Source organism: Eurypyga helias, unplaced genomic scaffold (genome assembly GCF_000690775.1).
Source record: "Eurypyga helias isolate BGI_N326 unplaced genomic scaffold, ASM69077v1 scaffold18855, whole genome shotgun sequence".
Taxonomy (NCBI): Eukaryota; Metazoa; Chordata; class Aves; order Eurypygiformes; family Eurypygidae; genus Eurypyga; species Eurypyga helias.
This window is the reverse complement of record NW_010251107.1, coordinates 2035-28638: the sequence shown is the minus strand read 5'-3', so window position 1 is coordinate 28638 and position 26604 is coordinate 2035. Positions and strand designations below refer to the sequence as shown.

The window sequence follows — 26604 nt, the reverse complement described above, 5'->3', positions numbered from 1 at the left end:
TTAGAGTTCTTCTTTCTCTGTTATTACAGTCTCTTTTTGGCTGAGATCCTCTTTGATTCCTCCCGAAGGATCCTTTTAAAACAGGGAAATGCAAGAGCAAAGCTGCTTATTACTGATGTTCACAAAGAGAATTGCTCTAGTAATTCTTTTACTAAAAAAATAATAAAAAAAAAACCCTCAGATTTTCATCTTTTCAACCAAGGAACTTGTTAATGAGGTCAGAAGCCATGCAGCTGGTGCTAAAATGCGTTTTGTTTTCAAACCTTTTCACTGGTTTTTGGCAAAGCTTAGATGAGGGTTTTTGTGGGTTTTTAATAAGAACTTGGAAAACCATGTTCGGTAAGCTGACGGGCATAAGACAGTCTTTCCTAAGCAATCTCAAAAGCAACTACCTTCCTAGTTATCTTGGGTGTGTGTTTGTGAGTACTTGGGGTGAGTATGATGATTACTCCAACAGGGGACCGGACATCAGCACTGTACTGCAGATGGCCTAATACTGCAGTCTTCTGGGAAAATCTGGTGGGCGTCAGGTAAGGACGGAGAATGAACAGATGAGCAAATCCCAGTTGTTTACCCATTTTGCTACACAGACCATGTTTTTGAATGGTGTTTCCCAAACTGGCTATTTTTACTGCTGCTTTAATGTGAAAAAAAGCACAAAGAAATGAGACAATACACACAACTCTAACGTTCTATGTAAAAGATTGTGTGTAAGACTCAACAGATTTGCTTCAAATGCATCACTTAAGAACCTGCAACAGTTGCAGAGACCAAATGTAAGTTTTGGGTATTGGAAAACAGAGTTGCGCAGTGACTGGGCAGAGCTAGATGCCTGATCCTTCACTGCAGACTTCTGTGTCCCAGTGTTAGTTTAGTCATCTCTCTCCATCTGTAACCACCTGCTTAAGCACTGAATTCAGGAGCAAATCGAAGCCTCTGGTGGAAATAAGCTTGAAAAGTCAAAACAGTTTTCCCACCCACAGACAGTTTCCCTAGCCGAAAAGAGCGTTCGTGATAACTATTGCTACCCTGTGGATCTGCCTCACTGCCAGCCAGTGTGGGCCCATGACTCTTACACTGGGTGGACAGTGTATCCATCTGTATGTCACGTTTCTTCCCGTTGCCTGGAGCTGTCTGCATGGAGCTTGCTCCTGTTGTTCACGTGTCTTTTTGCAGTTAAATGTCTGGGATTAAATAACAGAATGATCTGGGACTGCTAATGCTTATCTGGAGTGATTTACAGTAGAGGAGAAAGGGTTGAGAAATCAGACAATAATCGTAACCAGATTGCCAAGAGAGGAGACCTCTGCCCTCGGCTGTGCCCTTGCTTTACGAAGAAGAGCAGCTGCACTGAACGTAGCAGGATGAAGTGGGCAATGGGTATTTGAACAATCTGTCTTCTCTAGCTGGAACTAACCGAGCTGGGGCTTCTTTTTTCCAGCTAAAATCCTGACAAAGTTTTGCTTATACCTGTCAGGGTGCAGGTTCCTTTCTGCCGTGCAGTCCTTACTACCGGAGTGTCAACGTAGTGACTCAGTGACAGCAGGAGCAGTGGGAGAAGAGGCTTTCATGTGACGAAAACAAGGATGTGAGTGGGCGTGGGGCTGCCAGGCAGTGGTGTGTGGCTGCAGCTAGCGTGGCTATGCTGAGTCTAGCCCACCTGAGACGAGCTAAGGGCTGGGAAGAACCACCCAGGTGTTGGCTTGAGAGGTGGCTGAAGCCCATACGGGTGGCTGTGCTACAGCCCATTCGGGTCGGCCCACACAAGGGGTGAACATGCCTGGGATTGCCCGGCAGATCAGCCAGTGTCTGGATCAAAGGCCTACCTTCTCTCCTGGTTCTGCTTTTTTCTTGCTTTGTTCTTCTATGAATTCAGAAAATGCCTCCAAGGTATGTTCCCCGGTATAGGCCACCACCTGAAAAAAGTTTTTAGGTTAATTATTTAACTCTGTACAAAAAATGCTGGAAAAAGCAGCATAATCAGCTGGAGGGTTTCAGTTCTTTAGACTGACCAAACTCTAGACTTCTGTGCTCAGCGCAGAAAGCAAAGGCAGAGGCACAGCAGGTTCCAACGTCATCTGAAACTCAAGTGTGAAGAAGAAATAGACTTAAATCCCTAAGAAGAAAAGGATTTGTGTAAAAAACCATAACCATTATTGTATAATACTAGTCTGGGATTGTGCTTACTGACATCAGTCTTTTCTGTGTTTAGCAATAAACATTTGTAAAATATTTTGAAGAGCTGCCTTGTAGGTCTCCAACCATGATACTCAAAGCTGCCTAAAGATTTTGATGGAAATAAATCTTTATTTTATCTTTATTTATAAATGCTGAAAATTTTGGAAGTACACAATCCAGAAGTAACAGCTGTTGCACAGCTTGAAAGAACAGGAGGAAGATGAGCAGTGACATTAATTTATTTACATTTCACCATAAGTTGGGTGTTTACTGAGGATTTTCTTCTGAGGAAGTTTAGTGGAAGAAGCACTTTGAATTGAGAGCTTAAATTCTCTGAGTAGGTCTAGGCATGATACTGTATTTTAAAGATTCATCTTGCTGCCCCCATGTGCCACAACCCTCCCTCACCTCCCCCCCCCCAAGTATAAAAGGGCCTTGCACAAATCTTAATAAGAAGTTATAGAAGCTCATGTGCCTGACATCGGGAATTGTCTGCTGCTACCTGAGTGCATTTAGAAACAGGCAGATTACTGTTCCCACTTGGGTCAAGCTCGCTCACTCCCACTGAGACCGATAATGCTGCGTTACTCTCATGCCCCATTTGCATTCAAAGGACTGCAAACAAAACCCCTCCATGCTCTAGTCAATTCTCTAAAAGTACACACAGGTTTGGTATTTCTCTTCAGCAAGGTATTCTCTTGTAATAAGAAGTGTGGCAGTCTTGAAGGTGGGGGGTTTTTTTGTTTGTTTGGTTTGGTTTTATATGCTTGCAAGCTTAAGTTACTTGAGAAAGATTATTTGATTCCTCTGAAGGCAATTAATATTCTCAGATGAGTCTTGATTTTTATTGACTGGTGATGGCTGGTTGATGATGGACCTGTAAAGCCAGAGAAGCAGCTGATCCCTGCGTTGGTGACTGAGGATATGTGTCAACACTTCTCATTAGAATAATCAGCACGTAAGACTATGTAAATGTTATTTTTCTCACTTAATCCATAGAAACATAGAATCGTCTTAAATCCATCTGAAAGATTGCATGTTTTTCATGTAAATTTGAATTGATGATGCAGTGGATGAGTTGTCATGAGTTTCACAGATGGCGCTCAGATAATGCCTGGTCACTACCTCCTCCACATAATTCATCAGATTCACTCTCTTGTTCCCTCAGCTCTGGCTATAACTGCTCCCCACTACGGGAACGCTCAATGCTTTGGGAAACTGGGCATAGGCTTAAACGCCCAGCTGTAGATCTAGGTCTCTTAGCTCACCCAGCTCCACTTAGTTAACCTGAAGTGGCTCCCGATTTAAAAATGTCGTGCATCTAGTTTAGTGTCCACTGAAAGTAAGAGGGTGACTTGTTATTAACTTCAGGAAAAGCTGAACCTGTTCTTAAACAGACTAAAGAATGGCAGTCCACTGGAAAAAAGACAGTTGATAGCTTGGGGACTTAGCAGATACCCTCTGTTGGGAGGAGGGTGCTCTCTGATATGTTCTCACCAGGTGAGCGTGCTTAGAAGGGACTGACCACAGAGTCCCGTGGTCTGCCCATGGCTTTGCCTTGGAGGAGGTGTCAGGGTACCTGTGGTGGCCAGACAACATGATAGCCCAGCTCTAGAAACAGCTTTGGGTTCTGTTGTGTTAGGCACACTTCCCTTGGTTTATCAGAAGCAGGGTCAGACTTCTGTCCATGCATTTTGATGTCCTGTCTAGAGTCTCCTTTACATGCATTTTGATGTGCTTTCGAAGTCTTCCGATAGTTATTTTATCTCTAGAGTTCCCACTGCGTCTGTGCTAGTGTTCAGTTCATGCTTAGTCCTTAAACAACGCGACAAATTGGAGGAGGTAATTGGAAAGTTTGTGTGGTTTGTTTCTAATGCTAGCAAAACACTGAAGGCTAGGAAAGATGTCTGTGAAACCATGGTTGCATCAGGGGTGTTTCTTCACGGCCCCTGTAAGGGAGTAGGATTCATAATTTGGGGGCAGTGCCTATACAGTGAAAAACACAGTAGCTACTCTGAGCCTTGGCACACTGTGGTACTACATTTGTATCCTGTGCTCTGACTCTGGCAAACTCCTAGGAAAGGACAAGTGTATGTGGGAGAATTCCCGGTAGAACTGCTGGTTGTGTAGGAAATGACTGAGAGCTGTGGCAGTGACTGTGCATTAAGGGCTGGCGTGTGTCTGGGATCATTTATGATGGTCTGAGGTGAGTAAAGCTGTCTCTGGCCAGCTGTTCACATAGAGCCATCAGGAAGAAGGCCGGAACACTTGGATCTGCAAGACTACAGACATGGACAGGACACCTGCCTGGTAGTCAAGTAAAAGACAAAATCTCTGAACTTGAGGGATCTAGTATAGAAACATGGTGCACAAGGAAGAACTTGAGATTTAACTACTCTTTCATTTCAGGTGATTTGTAAATATGAAACAATCCTTTGTTAGTTAATGGAAGCTGTTACTAATATTTTTTTGACCAACTAACATTTATTATGGGTATTTAATGGGTTTCTGCTTTTCTGCATAAAGACTAAACAGTGCGAGTGTGCAGGACTGCAGTTCAATTCACTAGAAGCTGTGCCTGCACATCCAAGAGGAAAATCTCACCTTCAAAAGTTAAATGAAGACATGGGCAAATGTCTTAGAATTTAATTTAAGTTTGGGACTAAGAAGAAAAATTAAAAGCTTAGAAATGTCTTAATTATAACAGTATCTTAGATTTTTTTTTTTTTTGCTTCAGAGATTTTCATTCTAATCAGATTATCTACATAGATGGAGGAATGTAGTGATTTAATATTTTTCTTTGCCTCCTCTTTCAGCAGCATTTTCTTATTATTGTGTAATATAGCTGGTGTATTAGGTAGCATATTATAAAGATCATTGGTCTTGACAACAAATATTTATTCCCAACTGAGGCTGTGATACTGCAATGAAGTAAAATTACTGACCTAAGTGTACAGAAGAAATTTTCAGGATTTGGGTTTTGCGAAAATGTAGAGTATGTAACAAGGGCAGTACCAGCATTTTAGAGGCTATAGTCATACCTGCTCCAGAAACAACTGGCACAGGCTAGTTCTGTGCCAGTACATCTCTTGTCATGGTTTGAAGTAAAAAGGCACTGCAATGATCAGGAGGTACCTGTAAGTTGACTTTGAGCTGAGACTTGCTAGAACGCAACAGGCAGATTGGAGGTTGTTAAACAGCAGAATGTAAAGGTGTAAAGACGTGTAGGTCCAGGTTGGTAAATGATACATGGACTCTTGCCACAGCCCCACACAGAGAAGACCATAGAAGGGTTTCTCCTCTAACTCAGGTTCGTGACAGCAATGCATCCAGTGTTGAGTAGATAAGAACCAAAGCTTTCTTAATGAAAGGACTCCTTTTTCACCTTGACACACACACATGTGCAAACACACACACATGTCCCCCCCTTGGTGTGCTGTTGAGTCTCCACATACTTGCCCGTCAGATTCTCACCTGCTCATCTGGTCCAGCAGGAAAGAGTCTGAAGAACGGATAGCGGTCTAATCCAACAGACAGGATGTCGTTCGCTGTGACATCTATCTTCGCAATGATTATGTCTTTGCGACTTTCATACTGCTCTCCTAGCTTTTCCCAGGTTGACAGGAGTTTTCTGCAGTCATAGGACCAAGGGGCATCTGCAAATTTACAAATAAAAGTGGAAGGATACAGTCTGGCAGAAAGGCATGTGCTGGTGCAATCATTGGCACCCATTTACAATTAAGAAGGTTTGGATTTCAGTTGTGGTCAGTTGAAATCATTCATCCTTATGAATTTCATGAGTTTTCATGCAGTGATAACTAGCTGTTCACTAGTGCATTTCTGATAGCAGTGCTGCTTTTGCTCTGTTTGGCCTCCTATGACACTAAATAAACACACACCACTTGTCACATGGCTTTGCCGGGGAGGTGTGCCAGATAACCAATGCAACCCAAGTAACTCTTGCATCATTCCCATGGTGAGATACTTGCCAGAAGCACAGAATGCTTTCTGCATGCTAAAATTTAACTGTGTTCATAAACTATGCTGTATTTACACCGAAAGGGGAGTTTGACGTATGGTGGTGTTTTGACTCTGAGCATTCATGCACGTTATCAAAAAGGCAAATGCTGAGAACCCAGTATCCCCTTAAATAGCATACAACGTGGTCGCAATATTTCAGTCATAAGAATAATGATCATACTCAGTTTAGAGGGAATTAAAGTTTCTGGGGTACTTTCCTGAATACACCACATCCCATTTACCAGCTTTTCATTTCCGGGGGGCTTTGTTTAGTTCCTGCTTAGATAAGTTTGTTCATAAGACCGAAATGTAAAAACTCCTTGTGTGAATGAAATGGCTGCAGCCAACAAGGAGGATTGCAGGAACATATTACCTTTAAGAATTTCTGGGATTCAGGACAGTACAGCTACTTGTCCATGTTAATGCTGCATGTTTGCTTTACTGAAATAACAGGCACAAACTAGTCCCTGCTGGCTGGTACAGGGTTAGAGCAGTGGTTTCTTGCTGGGAAGAGTCAATTAGGAAAGCCACTTCCCTTGCAGACAGAGGAGGAAAACAGGAGTTATGATTTGCTAAACCACAGCTCCTCTCTGGGATTTAATCCTGGAGCATTAACACCAGACAACCTCACTTAACTCTCCTCCTGCCCTTGGAAGACAGCCTGACTCACACTGTGCAGCAGGCTGTAATGTTCCATTGTACAACATGACGTTCTCGTGTCATTTTGTCTTTCAACACGGAGATTTGATATGGCCTTGACAAATATTTACTTTAGGGATCCAGTGTTATTCAGTGCAACCTAAATCAGCAAAGGTATCACGGTGTTTCCATAGATAAAACAAATTTTTCTTCAATGCTTTCATCAGACAACAAAAATTCGTTAAGCTCGTCTTCTGCAAAGTACAAAGATTAGGTTGGTATGTGAGCATGAGCTTTGGTTTTCCACTTCCAATTGAACATGTTAAAGCAGCTTAAAATCTGAATGCAACAATAACACTTACAAAACATAACAAACACAGTCATGGTCTTATTGAAGACAATCCTGTTGAAATTCTTCCCAACGAGCACTTTGACAGGCATCTTGTCCCAGTCCTCTGGAATTTCTTCACTAGGGAGATGTGGCTAAGCAGAAACAGAAACACTGCTGTGAAGGTGCAGGGAGCAATGAGAAACCATGCTCCAGCTCAAGTTAATGTGAGACCAGTGGGACATTTCTCTACCTGATATGCACTATTACTGTATGTTGTTTTTTACATCTCTACTTCGTAGCCAGCCTTCAGGCACTACCTTCTCTTCCTTCGCTGGGGAGCTGTGGTCACGCACCCCTGCATAGTTGGTAGTGAGAATTCCATGTGTCTCTCTTCAGTACAGGCTCCATAATAGGTTATTTGAAAACGACCCTTTGGAACATGTCTATAAACACCAAATCTCTGAATTTGACCCTGATACTGTCAATTTTCTCTTCACTGGACTTCTCTCTGACCCCGGAATCTGTTGCAGTCATTGTTTGCATCTCTCCCAGCTAATGGAGTGAAGTATCTCCATTGTAGCATTGGAAAGCGTGGTACCTGGGCAGTTTTTAAACCACTAGGAAGCATCAGCTGAAATCAACCAAAATATTGGGCCACAAATTATTCATCCAGTTTTTAGATAGGAGGACTGGAGAACTTGGTAGTCCACCTCATCCATATTTCCTCTGTTAAATACAGAGGAATGCTCTGTCAACAGCCGTAGATGAATGCGTCAGAACAAGAGTGGATTAATAAACTGATGATCGGAACAGGACACTGTTCTAATTACAAAAGGGATGTTTTACAAATCTATTAGTGTTTTAGCTGGTGTAGTAGAGGGGTTTCTCATTAGTAATGGACATACCTTTGCTTTTCCGTTTAGGTAGTTCTGGCAAAATTCTTTTAGGTTCTCCACAGTCACCTCATCTGCAGGCATTTTGTACTTTGCATCACTTGTCAGATTTAGGATTCTCACGGCGGGAACATCAACCTCCCTGATGCGAAAATACTCAAAAACTCGTCCATTCCTTGTTTCATTAGTGTCCACCAAGACAAACATTATCTAACAATAGAGAGAGCATGCATCTGGTTGAGTATTCCAGCTTTGGTTTAGCCATTTTAGAGACATGGAGTATGGAGCTTGGCAGTGGGTTAGGATCTAACCTTAAATACAAGGAGTTGTAGAACCAGTTTTTGGTCTTAGTCCAACAACCAACAACTGTGGACTTTATCCTACCTTGATTCTCGTTAATAACAAATGATGAAACATCCAAAAGGATTGGAGCTTTTCCTTCCGTCCTTTCACAGGCATTTGCTATCACCCATTTTAGTAACACTTCTAAATTACCCCTCAAAGCTCTTATTGCTCTTCCTAATAAATATTAACAGGACAAAAGAGTCAAAACACCTGTAATCCCCACGTCTTTACCAATAATGATGTGTGATATTGCAAGATAACTTACCATTCCTCAGTGTCCACATACTTGGAGCAGAAGTAGCACCAAAGTGATTGACAATGGAAAACTGAAATAATTCCGTGTATGACTGTCTAGACCTGTTTATATTCATACAAACGTCTGCTGGATACAAGGCTATGCAGATACCTCGCAGTAGTTCTCTGGTTTTGCAGCAGGTGCCAGCTCTTGGTTCAGGCAATACATTGAGATCCTCATGTCATTTCCTGGCAGCAGCAGAAATTGCGAGAACCTTGCTAATACTATCTTTCGTTGGAATTTGATCTTAGAAAGTCATATTTGTAAAATCAGGAACGGGTTCATTGGGAGCAGGTGGAATTAGTGTTGTTCATGTGATCTTTGCATTTTAAAGAATCATTTTCAAGTGAATTTTATTTCTCAGCTTAAGTCATTAACAAACTCAGAGAATAGTCACCGAGACTGTTTTTTAATAGTTTGGTAGACTTCAAGGATGGCCTGACAGAGTGTACTTTTACCAGTAACATTAGTGAGTAGTTCGGCATTGATATTTTGGCATTCATATTTGCAAAGCAGGATTCAACATTACAAACCTTTCCTCTGAATTCCGCAGCAGCAGACTTGTAGTTTCCATAAACCGCTTTGAATGTCTCTGAGTTCGTTGGGGTGAACAGCAGGATGTGATTTTCAACAGGGACGTCAAAAATCTTCACAGATGTCTGGGAAACAAAAGGCTCAACATCTGTTCCACTCTTTGTAAGCAGGACAGTGAATCAGAGGCTCAGAGTATCAGTATCGTTCAGTTCTGCTATTGCAAATTTTACTTTTAAGACTCAGTTCCCAATCATTTCCACAGCCATTGGATTTTTTTTTCATTGTTTTCATTGTTTCATAAGATAGTGAGAACAGTCAGCAGCTGCTGAGTGTTTTCCCTGTTCCAGGAGAAACCTCATCGTTATTCATAGATTTTTACAGTCAGGAGAGACTCTTACCTTCCAGCCCGACCTCCTGTGTAAAACACTGGAGAGTTACTGCTGGAGATGTGCTGGAAGTAGAAGGCAGTGCTACCCAAAGAGGCCCAACTGCAGCAGCTGCAGGAGCTAGACCTGGCTGGGTACTTCCTTCACTCTGGCTAGCATCAGCATCTTACGTCTCCTTCCTTGCACAGAGCTGCCCTTTTTCTCATGCCACCCCATGATTAGAGGCAATGGGGTGTCTTCCAGGCAAGCAGATATTTCCATGTCTTTCCCTTCGTGTCTGCAGTACCAACAGTTATTGCTGGTTTCTTCCTTGTCGTGGCCCAGAAGACTCGGTTGCTGCATGGGAGTGGAAAGGTTGGAGCCAGCATAGGGACTGACCTTCCTACCTCCCATCCCACCTCGTTTGCAGCAGAAGCAGCCCAGGCCTTTGTGATGCCTCTACAGGAGCGATGATTTTGCAAGGTCAGGCAAGTTCACTGTTTGTCCTGCTATTCCCCATCTCCTCTAAGAAACATCATCTTGCTAGAGGGAAGCATCCTTTGGCCTGGATTAGACCAAGAGCTGCCTGTTGGATTCTACTGATGTTTCTAGATGTGTTTAGGGTTGGCCTAGTCAAACAAGCAAACAAAATGCTCAAACTGTAAGGAGCAGAATTGCTCCCTAGGTCTCTTTCTGCACTGATTCCTGTCTTTCCAGTCTTTCTCCTGTGGCTGTTGTTAATACTGTGAAATACACATACCTCGAGATTATATTCAGTGACCAAGTCCAAGGTGAAAGTTTTGATTAGCCTCGTTAGATCCAGTTTGGTCTGTCTGCCATCTTCAAGCACTTCATTATGCACAGGCTTTCCCTTGGACAAATAATGAAGTTTGTGAGGTTGTTTGCCTTAGCTACTATAGGAGCAAAGACACTGTCTTTACTTTAAAATGTTGTTCTCAGCTTTGCTATTTTATGATCCTCAGTAACTGAAATTCCATAACTTGTAAAATAAATGTCACAGCTAGATTACAGAACAAGATTATCGCTAAATTTCAAGGTACAGCTGACATTTTTAATTTGCTGGGTAATCTTAACACACTGAAAGATCTTTTCTGTATCTCTACACAGTGACATTCACTCAGGATGTCCTTGGTGTGACTACCTCATAGCCTAAATGTTGGTACTACTCCTGTGTAGTTTTGTTCTTGTTGGCTTCTTCTGTTGTGGATTGGAAGTAAAGAAGATTCCTGACTGGAAGCAATGCAAAGGAAAAAAGGTAAATGTCTGGGAAACTCGCTGCACCTGGCAGCACATGTTGATTAGAATGTGGATTGGAAAATAACGCCATTTTATCCAGATCCTTAACTATAAATTAGGAGCCTGAATGTAGGCAGCCAGGCTGAAAATATCAGTTGTCCAAAGGTTGCTGTTTGCCTCCTGCTTGGCTGTCTAGTATGTGAATGCACTATTTTTTTTGTGTTGAGCTGTTTGAATTTCAACTAGGAAGATATTTAACCTGCAAAATTCCCAAACTGCCTTTCCGTCACCCAAAGCTGCCACGGCAGCTCACTGCACCTTGCCTGCTAGGCTTGCATTCCTACCTTCTGAAACACAACAAGAGTGTTCTTCTGGATGCTGTAATGAGCACAGACGTCCTCGCTGGCTGTCATCCCAAAAGGCATCTCTGGCACTTCTCTTGCCGTCTCAGAGAAAACTTCCACACTGTCATTGTGAAGCTCCTAGTCCCACAAAGAGTATTTATTAAGACTCTGTCCTGCATCCTGCTAGGATGTGTAGGATCTGTAGGAGTGAGTGCTAAGGGTGAGGCAGGCCCCTAAAGGCTTGTGAGGTAGAGAGTGTAATTGTGAAGGGTGTGTAGCTTGTCGTGGTTAGCTCCAAGGGGACGCCTTTACAACAGGGGAGATCCTAGGCGTGCTGTGACACCCCTGGAGTGTTCACCTTTCCAGCGAGTGTCGGCTGGGCAGGGTCAGTATGGGTGGTGTATGGTCTCCTCTGTCCTTCCAGTGCTGATCTCAGCTGCCCTGCGCTCCCCTTGCATTTCCGTGCTCGCAAAGCCTTCTGCAGATTGGGAAGGATCGCACCGACAGCTACTCCTCTGCTGCAGCTCATCTGCACAGCCACGGGGTGTGATGGGTTAGAGGGGAGGGCTCACTGCTTGCAGGAGGACCTGACGGGGTGCTTGGTGCTTTGACTGAGAGCTCTTCAAGGCAGGGACCTGGACTCCTACATCTGTCAAATAGTCACTGTGCTGTCCACCCTCAAACTGATAGTAAATAAGCATGATGAATGGCAACAGTGCTTCCAGATTTGATTTAATCAGACAATTATTTCATGCTAGATGAATAGTAATTTATATGCCGAGACCTCCCAACACATCCTGGCACTCACATTTGTGAGCAATCTGTGACTAATAGAAGGCCAAGTACAGCTCTTTATTTACTTGGACACTATTTTGTTGGCTTCCACCCATTAGATTTCTGACATGCCGTAGCTGCTGCTCATCTATTGTCATTTCAGCCCCCGAGTGAAATCACAGAATCCACTCAAACCCATCTGCAGGCAGTATCTGCTATCAGCATGGTTCAGGGAACTCCAGCATCACGGGAATGGCAAGGGCTTCTCAATCTGCCCCAGCACTGGAACACTGCCTTCCCTCAGACACGGCTGCAAGCAGATTGCTGCAAAGCAGAATTCTGGGCACTCAGAGCATTTTCACAGTTTGTCCTGTTATGCTGTGTGTGTTCACCAGCTCTGTTACTATGGGCTTTTCAATAATGAATCCTGTTTTCCACATCCATAAAACTTGGGCTATCCACTGTAGCCAGCACACTTGAGACCTTATCAGTTCAGGTATGAGTCCAGACACTGTGCTTTTAACGGGGCAGAGAGATACCAACATAAAAGTCTCTTTATTTAGAGGAAATCCTTCACTGACTGTTTCAGATATTAAAGATTTCAAGGACACAGTGAAAAAGCAGGGAAAAACTCTATTTTACTGACTTGTGACTGCATGCCTTGACAGCTGAAATTTATTTTGCCCCATTTGACTATTGTTCTATATTATTCAGCCCCAAATCCAGAGAGCCTTACTCAGCTCTGGAAACTAGTAGGAATTTGCCTGAGAAAGGACCACATGGTTTGGATCATATACAGTGTAATATTTCATGACTTCCTATCCATGCAGATTTCTTAGCTGACAAGAGCTAAAAGCCACAGCTAGCATGATATTCATGGAGCTGTGCTCTGCCCCCCCGAGTTTCACTGAAGTTGTTTAAATCATCAAATAGAAAAATGAAGAAAAGGCACTCCAGTATATTAGACAGTATTTACTGCTTTCTTATGGACCTAAGCAGAAAGGGAACATTCCTTCACCAGAACAGCCTGCAGGTATTCACGTCTATGACTTTATGCTGTGTTTGAAGAGAAATGCAGTGGTCGGGTAACCCTAGATTTTAGATCACTTAAACTCCAGGCAGGGATCACAACTTTTTGCATTTGGAGATTCCAGCAGCAGTATAACCCACACCAGCAATGGGTGAAGTTTCTCCAAAGAAAAGGATGGATTTAAGTAAGGATAGGTAGGTCAATAGTTCTGCCCTCTTCCCATCAGCCACCAAATTTGGGATGGATTGGCAGACGCTCTTTCTCTGGGGAAGCAGGAAGGTCTGCTGTGACCAGGGCTGTGCAAGCACTGCTGCAGCATCGTGCACTCGGAAGCTGCACTCAGAGTGGTAGGTGGCTGTGCCTGGGAACCTGTTCAGGAAAAGTGCTGTGGTGTGAGATGTTCTTACCTCTGCCTGGGCTGCTCATCTAGAAGTGTGAAAATGTACGTAGAAACAATTAAATAAAAGGAAAAATGCAGAGAAAACTGAGGGCCTGGATTTTTTAGGTGGGTTCTAGGTCTTTTGGGTGTGAGGGATTTGGTGGTGATGGCAAGCAGTATATCCCAAAGTTGGAATAGAAAACAGCTTTTCAGTTTTCCAGTGAATTACCTTAAAAAAGCCAATCACTGCCAAATCATCAGCATGTATGATGGCTTCAGCCTGATCAGTAGAGTTGATTAAAACAGTGCTAGGTCCTGTTCTTCTTTTCACCCATGTAATAAAGGCTGAGGCCTGTCTGACTCCTGTGGAGGGAAGAGGTAAAATTACCGTTACAACGACCATCAAAACGAATGGCAAATTGCTGTGCAATCAAGACAGAGGTAGTGGAGGTGCAGAAGGATGCTGAATACGGATGGACTTGGGCTCCTTTAGGATAGACGTTAAAGATGATTCAAAGTGGACTTGGAGCATCCAAATTCAACCTCAGGTTCTAGTCACCGTTTAGACTGTTGCTGACTCTAGAAGATCAGTGATGGATCAGTACAGTGTTTTCTGGGACCTCTGCAAATGGCTGTATGTCAAATTAGCTGCTTAATTACAGATGGAGAAAAGAGACGAGGAAATTCAGACAACTAGAAAACCTGTTCTGCGAGATTTCATGTGTCCCAAAATCACAGCAAGTTATAAAGAGCTATCGACCTGAGGTTTAATCCAAAATTACTTCAAAGCAATTGCAGATTTTATTGAACTGTCTGTTCAATTAAATTAGGTGTCAAAATTGTTCCTGTGGTGCTGCAGAAGGGATCTGATAGGCACAGAGACAAGTTAAAATTCCTCTGTGGTGCTGCAGCTTCACTTTTCACTAGACACGAGTCAGAGCAGAAGTGTCAAAGTTGTCCTTTAATTCTGGATTGTTCCATCTTTTGGGTTTCAAAATAGTGCCACCAATTTTACTGAGATTACAGTCAGTGTGTTTATTTGGCAAATTCTCCTCAAGTCTTCGGGAGTTTTAGGATTCGTGAGAGTCTTTCAAAAGCAGATTTCTAGCTATTATGTTTTCAGAGGAATTGGAGCCACAAATTGAGGCTCAGGAAATGAAAATCTCAGCTGCAAAGTAGCCCTTTCATCTCCATGAGTATGTCATCCTTGTTGGACCAAAGCAAGAGTCAAGCAAAGGGTTAATGAAAATTCTATCTGAAAAAGAAAGAGTCTGTGTGCTGTGAAGTGCTAGAGTCAAGATGTGCAGTACAAGTGGATTATCAGAGATGCAAGTCCTGGTACTGTGCATTTTACCAATATGTCGGGATCAAATTGAGTCAGACCATTTACTGCCATCAAGTCATTTTGCAGCAGGCTGCACTGCAACTAGTTTAAAATGGTGGTTTTGTAAGGGGGAGCAGGCAGGCATCTGCTCCGGAGTGTATAGGCTGCAGACCAAAGCACAGAGCAGTATCTAGTGGCCACATAGTGCTTGACGTCTGCTGTCTAAATGCAGAATTGAGCTCTTGCAGCTTACGTCAGCGACGTAACCCCTCAGCATATTTTTCCTGTGATTTACCTTTCTATTGGGTTGTTTTAAACAGCTTGTGTAGCTTGCTTCTACCGGCCGAAGCCTGGTCTGGGAGTTGTCAATTACGAATTTGCAAAACCTAGGATTTGGCTTTCAGGCTATGTCCATTGCCACGACAACCATTCAAAAATTCCATGTTCCATAAAATATTTGATTTGATTTCTTGATTTAAGCAAGGTCTGCCGTTTCATTTGTAATCTGAAGGATACCAAGTTCTGTGTGAAAAGTCATAGGGTGGTTGCTGAGCGTTTTCAGTTGCCAGTTCTCAACGATTTAAAAGTCATACACAATGGGTGAGATTTTACTATTTGTGGTATATATGCATTTTCCAGTACAGCACGATGTAATTTAAGTCATTATTGATGATACGTGTGCTCTGAACAGTTGGTGCTATCCTGCACAAATCACAGAGCAGAAGCCAGTTTAACTTCTTGCATCTTGCTGGTAAGTGTGTCTTAAACAGCTGCTCTCTGCTGAAGGGGGACTGGGTGCATGTTGTGTTACGAGACTCCGTATTCAGCGGTTCCTAAAAGCCTACCTGCCAAATAGGTTTACCAGTTTGAAAGAGCTTTTCTTGTCAACGCCATAGATTTAATCAGAGGCTGAAGGTAGGTGCTTTTGCTCTCCTGCATCAGCGCCTCTAATAAAAGTTCAGCACGGCAAGTCACGCTTTCAGTGGCATTTGTGCAGAAGCTGCTGTTTGCACAAGTCTGGGTGATGGGAACTTGCTAAGAAATTCAATAGCGAGGAGAAGCAAGTTACTAAAAATACTGAAGATTAGCTTTCAGCAGCAGCATCCACAGGGGGCTCAGCAGGTAACGAAATCGCATGGCCGTGTACAAGGCTCAGGGCGCAGACTTCAGGTTCCCTCGTTGTTGCCTGTATTAAACGTGGCTCAGCTGTAACTGCTCAGAGTACACTAGCGGGCACTTGGCCAGGTTGTGCAGTTGGAAAAGCCCGTCAGTTGGTGGGGAGGTGGGAAAATCTTTTTGTATATACTTTCAGTGAAAAATCTCTAAGGCCTGGATTTCCCAGGATTGCTTAGGTCAATCTTATTCCAATATTGTTGGCTTTGAAGTCTTTAATGGAAAGTTATTAAGCAAATTACTCTGGTTTTTCTGAGCCACATATGAGCTCCCTCTGATGGCTGAATTGCAAAATTCGTTTCTTTGGCTTAGTAAGTATGCCTGTATGTTAAGGAACTTGGGGAATTCACAGTTCCTTGTGAGATGCAGAGTTGCTCCAGCCAACTTCTGTAGGCACACTACATGTGGGAATTGCAGTAAACTGGAAGGAGGTTTGGGAGCAGATTCTTGTTTGTCATAATTCATTTATGTTTATTTTAGTAAATGGGAGTAAGTAGGGTTGATAGGGCGATTCTCTGTTCTTGGTGAAATCACGCCAGCAATGAATTTGGCTGTGTGAACTAAACACAGGGAAGCTTATTTAGTTATAAACGTGCAAGATGAATTCAAATCCAAGTTCTTGGATTGGTACAGAGACAATTGTATGTTTAAAACCAAGGGAAAAACCAGTTTGCTACCTTGCTTATTCTTTATCTGAGTGTCAATATTTTTGTTCTCAGCAGCATAATAGATAGGTACATCCTGTCATTGCATTTCATTATCTTACCAGTGCATAAGACAATTTACCTTTGCAGTCTATGGGATCTTCCCTGCTGCCATCCACAAAAAATTTCACAGTAGGAAACTCTCGAATATTAAATTCTTTTCTCAAATCATGTTGGTGTGTGACATCAATTTTGCCAAATTGGATTCTTGGAGCTTCTTTTTTAAGCTGTCGTGCAGCCTCAGCAAATTCTTCGGACAAATTCTGAGATGATTGAGATAAAGAAACATCTGGAAAGGGTCAACCAAAAGAGAATGGGTTACGTAGGTTGTAGCATGAAGCTTTCTAGTGGAGGCTGTTGTGTCAAGTAGTAGCTGGAGGGGTTGAATAAGATCTTTTATGACTCAGAAATAAATGAGAAATTATATTTGCTTTTTGCTTCTTTGTGTTGATGCTGATTGTTCACCACTCCACATGCCCTAGAACCAGCCACGGTGAACAGCCAGAATCATTGTAATAGTCTTCTGTTGGGAAGAAATGACGTGGAACTAAAAAGTAGCTTGTCTGACTGACCATTCTGGGTATGAGTTAAAGGGAGGTCAAGGCCAGAGTTAGATATTACTCACACTAGGACTGTAATAAGATACCATTAGTGTAAGCACTTCACTGAGGCACACTTCCTAATGGAGAAACTCCTTTTCCGTGGAGGATGGAAGAAGAGCGTAACAGAGTATTGACTTTTAGAGACTGGCAATATATTTCTGCATGCGTGCTGTGGGACAGCCCTTTGTTAGCTCACATGGCAGTTGTGTGTTTGGAGGAAGGAGAAGGGCCATCCTAGTCTGGGCCTTGGGACTGTATATTATATTAACATGAAAAAAGGACAGGAGAAAAATATTAGTCACACTTTGGATGCTCTTTATTCAAAGTCAAATAAGAGGTAAAGGCTTAGAGTTTTGCAGTTCTGCAACTTGAAAAGAAAATGAATTTGACTTTCTTTTGATAAAATGGAGACACACTGTCTTGTTAATTTTGTCTTATTATAAACAGCAAAAACTTTATATTATTCACAGATAATTTTTAGTTTCCTCAATATGCTTTTCAAACAGGAACAGGTTAAAAACACCCACTTAGCATTGGTTTCTTACATTTATGTGTGTTCTTGTGTGTATATACACACACATTCAGATATATACTTACACAACCGCGCACACGTGAAAGCATAAATGTAAGAAAGTACTGTCTTTTGTTCTTTCACAAAATTACAAATGCACTGCTCTACAGCCTACCTGGTGAAGACATTGCCCAACATAATTATATCAAAAAAGTGAATGAACTTTTCAGTATGAGTTCTAGTAAATGAAAGATAAAACCTCTAATCTAACTGAGTGCTGAGTTATGCTACATTATTCATCATTATCCTTGCTCTGAATCCCACCCATCAATCACTATTCCACTGCACTGCTACAGCAAAGCATGTGAAGAGCAGCATTAAATAATGTTATTTTCTCAAAATATGAACCTGGTAGGCACTTCCACATTTTTCCACATATAAACCCATCTTGTGTTAGGCTCACTGGAACAGCACCAGCTGCTAACATGCCACAGGGGTTTCCTGTTAGTAGAACTGAACTTAGTGTCTCAGGTACCATGGTGATGAAGAGAAGTTACTTCTCTAAATAAAGTAAATGAGCCTTAAGGAATCAGTCCAAAGCAAATTGTGTTCTAATTGCCTGTAAAATTACTGTTTCATTGAATAAATTTATTTTGATTTTTACAGAGACATTTTCAAAGAGATTTTATCCTAACTTCAATTTCCTTTTTCCAAATTATAAAAATGGTCTTATGAACCCTTTCCCTAACAAGGCTGTAATGTGTTATCTCCTAGCACCAAAAAAAATTGCAGTAGTATCTCCAATTGTATCTCAATATGCACTAGAGGCAACTGCAGAAATCCATGCTCAGAGGGCTGGAGCCCCTCTGCCATGGGGACAGGCTGAGAGAGTTGGGCTTGTTCAGCCTGGAGAAGAGAAGGCTCCGGGGAGACCTTACAGCACCTTCCAGTACCTGAAGGGGCTACAAGGAAGCTGGGGGGGGCTTTTTACAAGGGCCTGTAGTGACAGGACAAGGGGTAACGGGTTTAAATTGAAAGTGGGGGGGGTTAGATTGGACATCAGGAAGAAGTTCTTCCCGGAGAGGGTGGGGAGGCACTGGCACAGGTTGCTCAGAGAAGCTGGGGATGCCCCATCCCTGGAAGTGTCCAAGGCCAGGCTGGATGAGGCTTGGAGCAACCTGGTCTAGTGGAAGGTGTCCCTGCCCATGGCAGGGGGTTGGAACTGGATGATCTTTAAGGTCCCTTCCAACACAAACCATTCTATGATTCTCTGTCTATTAGAAGTTCTGACCTGTCAACATAAGAAATAGCGTGTCTACCCTGTAAAAACACTGCTGTGTCTAGGACACTGTGTGTTGAGCCTTTATGAAATGTCTTTGCTTAAGATGATTGGAAAGGTATGTGGACTTTTAAATAAAAAAAATTTACCTGCTGTGCAATTTAAGAGTGCTGATACACAATGACTGTATGTGGCCCAGAACAGTTAGGTTGGGTTACTGGGCTTTCCAAGAGGAAGGGTGCATTCCCCTTGACAGAGTGCTTTTGGAATAAGGAGCAGGAAGACATTTAGGGATCCAGCACCTTCTCGCTAATTACAAGGCAATGTTTTACACCAAGGGCAATTTCAATATAACAACTTTTTCCTAATAACCTAAGGTTGCACAACTGTTTTGCCACAGCTGGGAATTTGGAATATCAAATGCTTGGTGCACAGTGAAACAGGACTGTCTTGGGAAGAGGCAGAAGAAATTGTTGGTCAAGTCCAGACACAGAAGCTGAAGCCACTTAGAGGCTTCCCAAATATACAGGGAAGCTTTGTGGACATTAGATATGTATGCAGATTGTTTGGGGGTTTTTTGGGATCCATTTTCCTCTGAAATGTTTGAATCCCAAACAGATATTTTAAGAATGGTCTCATCACAGAATGGCCTGAACAGGCAGAGTTGCAGGTAACTAGTAACATAACTGGCATGCTCAGATGATGAGAGTTGGCAGACTTAGGGGCTCCTTGCTGGAGCTGAGGAAAGTGCATGACTCCATCCCGTAAAAAGTAATCACTGCACTCAGGGACCAGGAGAAACCCAAGTACCATTAACCTGATATCTGTGCGAAAGAAGTTCAGTGAGTGAGCAGCCTTATTCATCAGAGAGATAAAAATTGTTTCCTTGACTACCCAGAGAGCATGTGGAAACATCCATCACTCCCCTTTCCCCTGCTCTCCTGAGTGATTAGACTCCTCTTCAGCTTTCTATCAATTCCTTTTCATTCCACTCATTCTCTGTTTGCCTCCCAGGTGCTTTATTTTTCAAGTCGCTCGAGTGTTGCAGGAAATCATCAATCCTTTTATTTGGAACCTTTGCTTGAGTTTTGTGTCACTTCCCCTGTTTCAGATTTTTACTGACACCAGTCACTCCAGGCACTGAGGTGGGGCAGCAGCTGCTGAGGCTCACGCAGCGTCACGGGCTCCAGACTCAGAGGAGCTGAGCACCATCAGGGTACGAGGGCAGACACAGGCGGGAGGGAACAGAGTCACCAGGGAGGACATGCCTGGGTGGCCGGATGGCCGTAGCGACTGCTGTGCTGTGCCTCAGATGCAGGAAGCCAGAGGCCCTTCCGTCAAAGGCTGTCAGGTCAGGAACAGCATTGTAGGTGATAGGACAAGGGGTAATGGGTTTAAATGGAAAGTGGGGAGGTTTAGATTAGATATCAGGAAGAAGTTCTTCCCACAGAGGGTGGGGAGGCACTGGGACAGGTTGCCCAGAGAAGCTGGGGATGCCCCATCCCTGGAAGTGTCCAAGGCCAGGCTGGATGAGGCTTGGAGCAACCTGGTCTAGTGGGAGGTGTCCCTGCCCATGGCAGGGGGTTGGAACTGGATGATCTTTAAGGTCCCTTCCAACCCAAACCATTCTGTGATTCTATGATTGTATTAACCGTGGGAGAATGTCTTTGTTATCCGTAGGTTTAGTTGTGTTGTAAATAAAGAGGATGATTTAAGGGTTTGTTGAGATTTTTAATTTTTTTTTCCTAAATAATTTTTTTGACTTGTCTTTTGGAAGCATCACTGAATTCCCTCCTGACCTGCATCATTGCTGGTTTGTGCATTGTCCTGTCCAAAACAGATGGGAACCTCCAAAGGAGCATCCTAACAGATTGCCGTCATTTGATCATGGTACAAAAGATCATGAAAACAAACCATCCAGCATCTGAGAACAGCTCAGATGGGTTGTCAGAGTAGATTTTGCCCAAAGCCACACCAAATGGATATGGCAAAAGTGGGAAGAAAAACAGAAATCTTGTACGTTGAGAGACTCTTGAGCACATCAATAGCCTGAGTAAGCTGCTACTTTTTTTCATAGTGCAGCTTACTGAACTAAAATACATTGAAATGTGGACAGAGAAAATCTTTGCTACTACAGAAGTGTGTTTAATGACCCTAAAACAGTCTTGAACTGAGTATAGATGAAAGCATGGTGAGTTCCTCTTTTTTTTAGCTTATTTCTTCTGGCCTCCAGTTTCATTCTGCAGTCTGTATTGATGGGCTAGTGGTTGCTGCAGTCATTGTGAATATGCCTGTTGTCTTGCTAAATACTGACTTCCTTGCTGTTAGTTTCTGGCATGGTCAGAAAGTAATTTTAGCAGTCCTGCTTTTCATCTTCTGCATGGGCTGCTTTTACAGTTTCACGACACAAGAAGACTCTTGAGATGAAGGATGGATTAGTGTTTAACATACCAGAGTGGAAGGATGTTGTTCTTGCTGCAATTGCAGACTTTGTTGTGTGACCTTGAATTCTCCCATTCGCTTCCGCAGTGAGATACAGCCCCTAACCTCCTGTGCTGACCTCTGTACTTTTAAACTGAGCTCATCTAATGTTTGCAGTTTGCAGTTCACTTGAGATCTTCTGCTGGGCAAACATTGAGGCTTATTCTGCAGTTTGAACCCTTACTCAAGACATTCAATAGAAGAAGCATGAGTAAGAGATACCTACATGGGGGCCCATGCTAATCACACTGCTCTGGGTTCCTGTAGGAAGCTTCAGTTGTAAGAAATGCCTGTTTCAGGTGGGTTTGAACTGTGTGTATTTACCTCCTGTGGGGAGGAGACTGCGGTATGCTGAAATTCCTTAGCACAGGAGTGAATACACTTTGGATGTTGACTCTGAGGTGACCATCTGATCTATGTGATTGATTCAAAACCAGCCAGGCCTCCCCTGCTTCCCAGAAATCCCACTTTTTATGAATTACATGTATATGTAGGCAGCAATTTCTTGGTTTTTTTCAAGAACATCAACTTCTGGTTTTGTGTCTTGAAAAGGAGATGTTTGTCTTTAAGTGTAACACCCATCTTGCCTATTAACTGTCATTATCTCAGCATAGATTGCCAGTCATAGGCTCCAGGAATCCTACAGCTGACCCAGTGCCTCACTGAGTATACAGATGTTCTGCTAGAAAAGGTAAACATCACTTTTTCATAAATGGGAGTGCACTTGGCACACAAAGCAGCAGAGCAAGGTCTGCACTGCTTATATGCTTGTCCGTAGGCGATTCCCATGTTTATCTAGAAACTGAAAACTTTTCACCGGAAAGGACAGGAGCAGGCATTTGCAGAGATCTTGGGAGTCAAACATTCACTGGGATCCTGGCCTTTGCCTGGATTCTTCTCTTAAGTGGGAGAAAGTGGTCTTAGCATGTGCTCTGTACCCATTGTTTGTTTCCCAAAATATGCCACTGACCAAGTTAAAGGATTACAGAACAAGAGCTGTAAGGGACTTGGAGAGGTCATTGGTCTGGCCTAAGGCAGATTAAACCATATCTGAGCAGATCTGGGCAGCTATTTGACCAATCTGGCTCTAAATACTGCCATTAGTGGAGATACCATGTTCCTCCAGTTCATCATTAGCCTTCCAGCTAAATGGTGGTCATCCCTTACCGTAACGTGCCTGCTGTGTTTAAACCCATTATACTGCCGATGACAATAAGGAGCAGTTTAATACTTCTTTGCAGAAGCAGTGTGCCTGGGTGCATTTCACGTGTCCCAGCCACGAGATGGTCAGAAGCTGATGTGGGCTGACGCACTCTGTTTTAGCCCTGGGCTGGAGCATGCTGTGGGCTATTTCTGCCACTCTGGCCTGGGAAAGCCTGAACCGTGAATGGTCTTCACCGTATTCTTTCAGGGATCTGAGTACTACTTTGGCACGGAGAAACATGGAACAGTTGCAAAGTCCTGTGAAAAGCACGCTGACAACAGGAAGCTGGAACGGCTTATGAAGGGCTTTTGGGGAGTTGTGTTTTGCTGTGTTCAGTCAGGTTACTGTGCTGAAGCACTTGCTGTCCTTGGAAAAAACAGCTTAAGTAATACATGACTTCAGCTGGTTAAGTTTGCAGCGGTGTGCAGTGGTGCGTGTAGTGTTTGTGCTTACAAGTGTGCAAAGTTTATCCTCCCTGAGGATAAGAGTGCTTGGGATTTATTTTTTTTTCAAAGCAACAATATTCTGCAATGACAGTCATCGCAGGGACTTACCCTGCAGGCAACGCTGGTGTAAGGTCCACCTTCTGCTGGTGCACGTGGTGTGGATACCTGGCGCTCGCAGGCATTTGAGTGACAGTTTGGTCTGTGTAGCGTGGATGGGGAGATGCCACGGACTGCAGCAGAAGAGCCCTGTCACATGAGCTCTGAGCTCAGATCTCCTAGGGCAGACGGAGCATGTAGTTCAGCTGGGCAGGCAGGAGGGTTTGCATCCTCAGGAGCGTAGGCACATGGCTGTGTGCTGCTCAACACTGTTCCCATCATTTCTCTCAGTGCCTTTCCCAAAAACCAAAGAGAAGCTGGAACCTCTGTTCCTGTGTCCTTCCTGACCCTTGTTACGTCTTCAACAAGACCCTTCAGTCCTGTTGCACCGGGGGTTGGATGAGCGCAGGAGAGTGCCCGGTTTCTGGGTCACTGCTTTCTTTCCATGCTGGGTGCTTGCCCTGTGCCCTTTGCTCCGCTCGCAGGGGCGGGCTGATGCCGCTCGGCCGAACGTCAGTGTTGTGGTTTAATAAACCCAGCCTGAGAGAAGGCAGTCCTGGGACACAGTGAGGGGGGACTGGTAAGTAGACAATGGTATGCAACAGGGAAAGCATTGGGGTTTTCTTTTAGTAGATGGGTCTAAGGCAGATCCTAGAGCATTGAATCAGAGTTTGGAGCTCAAACTTTTCCCCATGTTAGTACAGCAGTGGAACAAATCCCACTTCATGGGAAGCATGCGATTCCTCCCCATTCTCTGGCTGTGTTTCTTCGGTTGAGAATGGGTCAAGAAGAGAAAGGTCTCAGGTCTTACATTCTTTCTGGATTTCTGAAGCCACAGATTTCCTGTGCGATCTGGGGAATATTGCTTTGTCTCTCATTATCTGAGTTATCCCTCAATAGTTCCATGTTCACATAGACTGCTTATTTAGATAATCTTATTTAGATAAGATACCTGTTTTAAGGTGTAGGACATAAAATATTAGGGCTTTATGGCCTCTCTGTGCAGGCACATGGGCATGACCACCTTTAGGCCCTTTGTGCTGTGGCAACACAAATGATTGTGGAAAATGAACCAGCTGTTTCAGCATTATGGCCTCAGGTTTCCTACATCCCCGGACCATGCCTCGCTGCAGGATGGTCTCCACTGCCCCAGAGGCAGTTCAGTGGCATGTCTCCCAAGAAAGCTATGGAGGCTGAGGCCAGTGTTTTCCAGATAATGCATCCGAGCTGTGGAGCTCGTCCCTCATGAGTGATTTCGTAATTTTCTGCAGGGACTGTAGATGCCTTTATGGTTTGTGAGGGGAAAGGCAATGCATGGGTTTTCAGGAAGCCCTTCAGGCAGATGTGGTGACCTTGAATTCAAAGCAGAAGGCAGCCAGGATCACTCGAGCAAGGTGTGTCTGTGGAGCAGTGTTTCATCTGTGACTTCTGTGGAAGATGTTTGTCCTTCCCTTCTGAAAAACGCCAGTTGTGCATGGGATATCAGAGAGACAGGGCCACGAATCTGCTCTGAAGCAGAGTGAAGAAATTCTAATTTAGATCTCCCACATCCTTTGAGTGCCCAAGTCCCTGGGCTACTGTATTGTGAACCAATCTTTCTTTCATCTCTCGTTTCTTTATTTCTCGTCTCCTTTCCGTTCAGTATTGGGTCAAAGTCCTGAAGTGTGTCGCCGTATCTCATTGTTGATCAGCTCTGCCAGTATTAAGGAGGTTTGGAGGTTTGGCTGCAGGCTCTTCTCTGACCTGGGCATTTAGGTTCTGTGCTTTGAAACAGCTCTTACAGAGCTGAGAATACATTCTTCTCTGATAAATTATTTTTTCACCAAAATTATGCGTCTTCAGAGAGATCAAAAGTGATCATAGACTGAATATGGCAAATAGCTTTGGGCCCTCTACAATTAATAAACCAAATCTTGCTAAATTTCAATACTTTCAGAAGTGTTTAAAAGTCTTAAAGATTAAGTTTTAAAGAAATTTCTAACCATGATTGTTCTGAAAGTTTTAAAAATATTTGAAGACAACATTGTTTTAGGACTAATTAAAGGTTTGGCATGATCCAAGCATATTTTTAGTTTTATTAAGCTGTGAGTGTATTTTACATTTTGTTGTTAGGAAAATACAAGTGTTTTCATTTCAGATTGACCTACACTACTACTACTTATTATCGTACCAGGTTTAGTAGTGAGGCAAAAGAACACACAGTACATGCACTTCTAGAGAGTTAGGTTATTGCCTTAATTTCAAACATCCCTTCCAAATATGAAATAGATTGGAGTTTTCAGCCTGTGCCTCTCTCTAATGCCTGCTTCTAATGGAGGGCTAGTTTACAAGGTATTTGCATAATTTAAGCCTAAATGGATGCGTGCGCTGAGCTCAGTGAGTATGGCACAGTGAAGCAAGGTCAAGCCCAAGCAACAGAGACAAAGCTTTTGCTTTCTGATGCAGGTTGAAGCGTTTCTGCTACCAGCAAGCTGCTAGGAAGTACAGCTACATGTTCATGGAGTGGGAAATTATGCGATATCTGAACTTTTAGGTAGGTAACATCACGAGCATGTACTGTTTGGCTTTTGCTTTTGTGATTTACTTTCTGTAAAGCTCAGATGGCCAGACCTTCTACCAAAGTTAGTTACTCAAAAGGTCCCACTGGTTTCCTCCCCATGAGGAATGAACATAAGCCTAATAGAAAAACCATGAACCAGCCTTCACCTAACCAAGTGCTGATTTCAGGGGAAGAGTTTTGCAGTCCTATACAGTGCAATTACAGAGACCAAAATGTTGTAAAAAAACATTCCCTGAAGCCCAAATGCTCACAGAGGAGAGACACCATCTTTCAAAACCTCATACAAAGTGCTGATGAAGTGCAAGCTAGAGAAAAGCCCTCTGATTCTTTTTTTAATATCTAGGGTTTCACCCATCACTGCTGTGAAACACATTTGCAAAATTAGGCAGTGGAAGCAGAGAATGCCAACTCAGCACTGTGCGTGTGAGGACCCATCTTACTGTCAGCATCTGTCTTAGGCAGTAGACTGGTATTTAACCACACCAAAAAGGGACACATTTCAGTAGTCATGGTCAGAAATAGTTATCTGGAGAAAACCAAAACGAACAAGGACTCTTGGAGGACACAGCAGCAGTCGAAGAGGCATACCTGAGTGCCCCATCGTCAGTCACGCTCTGCAGTTTTCAGGAATTGATACTCACAGAACTCCACCAGCAGGTACTTGGTTTCCTTCAATGCTCTGTCAAAGTTGCTCTTTTTCAGCAAGAGTACGTTGTTCTCCTTTTTTATTTTGGGGAGTTTGGCTTTCTTTGGCTTTGTTTCATTTGGGCTTATGCTGTCTGCTGCCAGGAAGCCTGTGAGAAACAGTAATGACAGAAACAAAAACTGATGTGTCTTCAT

The 26604-nt window shown here is 43.3% G+C and overlaps 1 protein-coding gene across 1 annotated transcript; it reads right to left on the bottom strand.

Annotated features, from left to right (window-relative positions):
* On the bottom strand, window positions 1-26604 carry LOC104509843 (protein disulfide-isomerase-like protein of the testis). Its single transcript, XM_010151912.1, has 11 exons — window positions 26406-26604; window positions 16668-16874; window positions 13614-13747; window positions 11202-11339; window positions 10361-10471; window positions 9235-9360; window positions 8074-8271; window positions 7200-7320; window positions 5653-5834; window positions 1827-1916; window positions 1-72 (listed from the first exon to the last, which is right to left on the bottom strand). Exons 1-11 carry the CDS (start codon window positions 26602-26604, stop codon window positions 1-3), a joined length of 1578 nt encoding a protein of 525 aa, XP_010150214.1.

Excerpts from the sequence above, each read along its gene's own strand:
- LOC104509843 (XM_010151912.1), bottom strand. The coding sequence starts at position 26,604 with ATGAAGACACATCAGTTTTTGTTTCTGTCATTACTGTTTCTCACAGGC. Across the intron at positions 16,875-26,405 it reads GTACCTGCTGGTGGAGTTCT|ATGTTTCTTTATCTCAATCA; the intron begins GTGAGTATCAAT and ends GACCCTTTCCAG. Across the intron at positions 7,321-8,073 it reads ACCTAAACGGAAAAGCAAAG|CCACATCTCCCTAGTGAAGA; the intron begins GTATGTCCATTA and ends GTTTCTGCTTAG.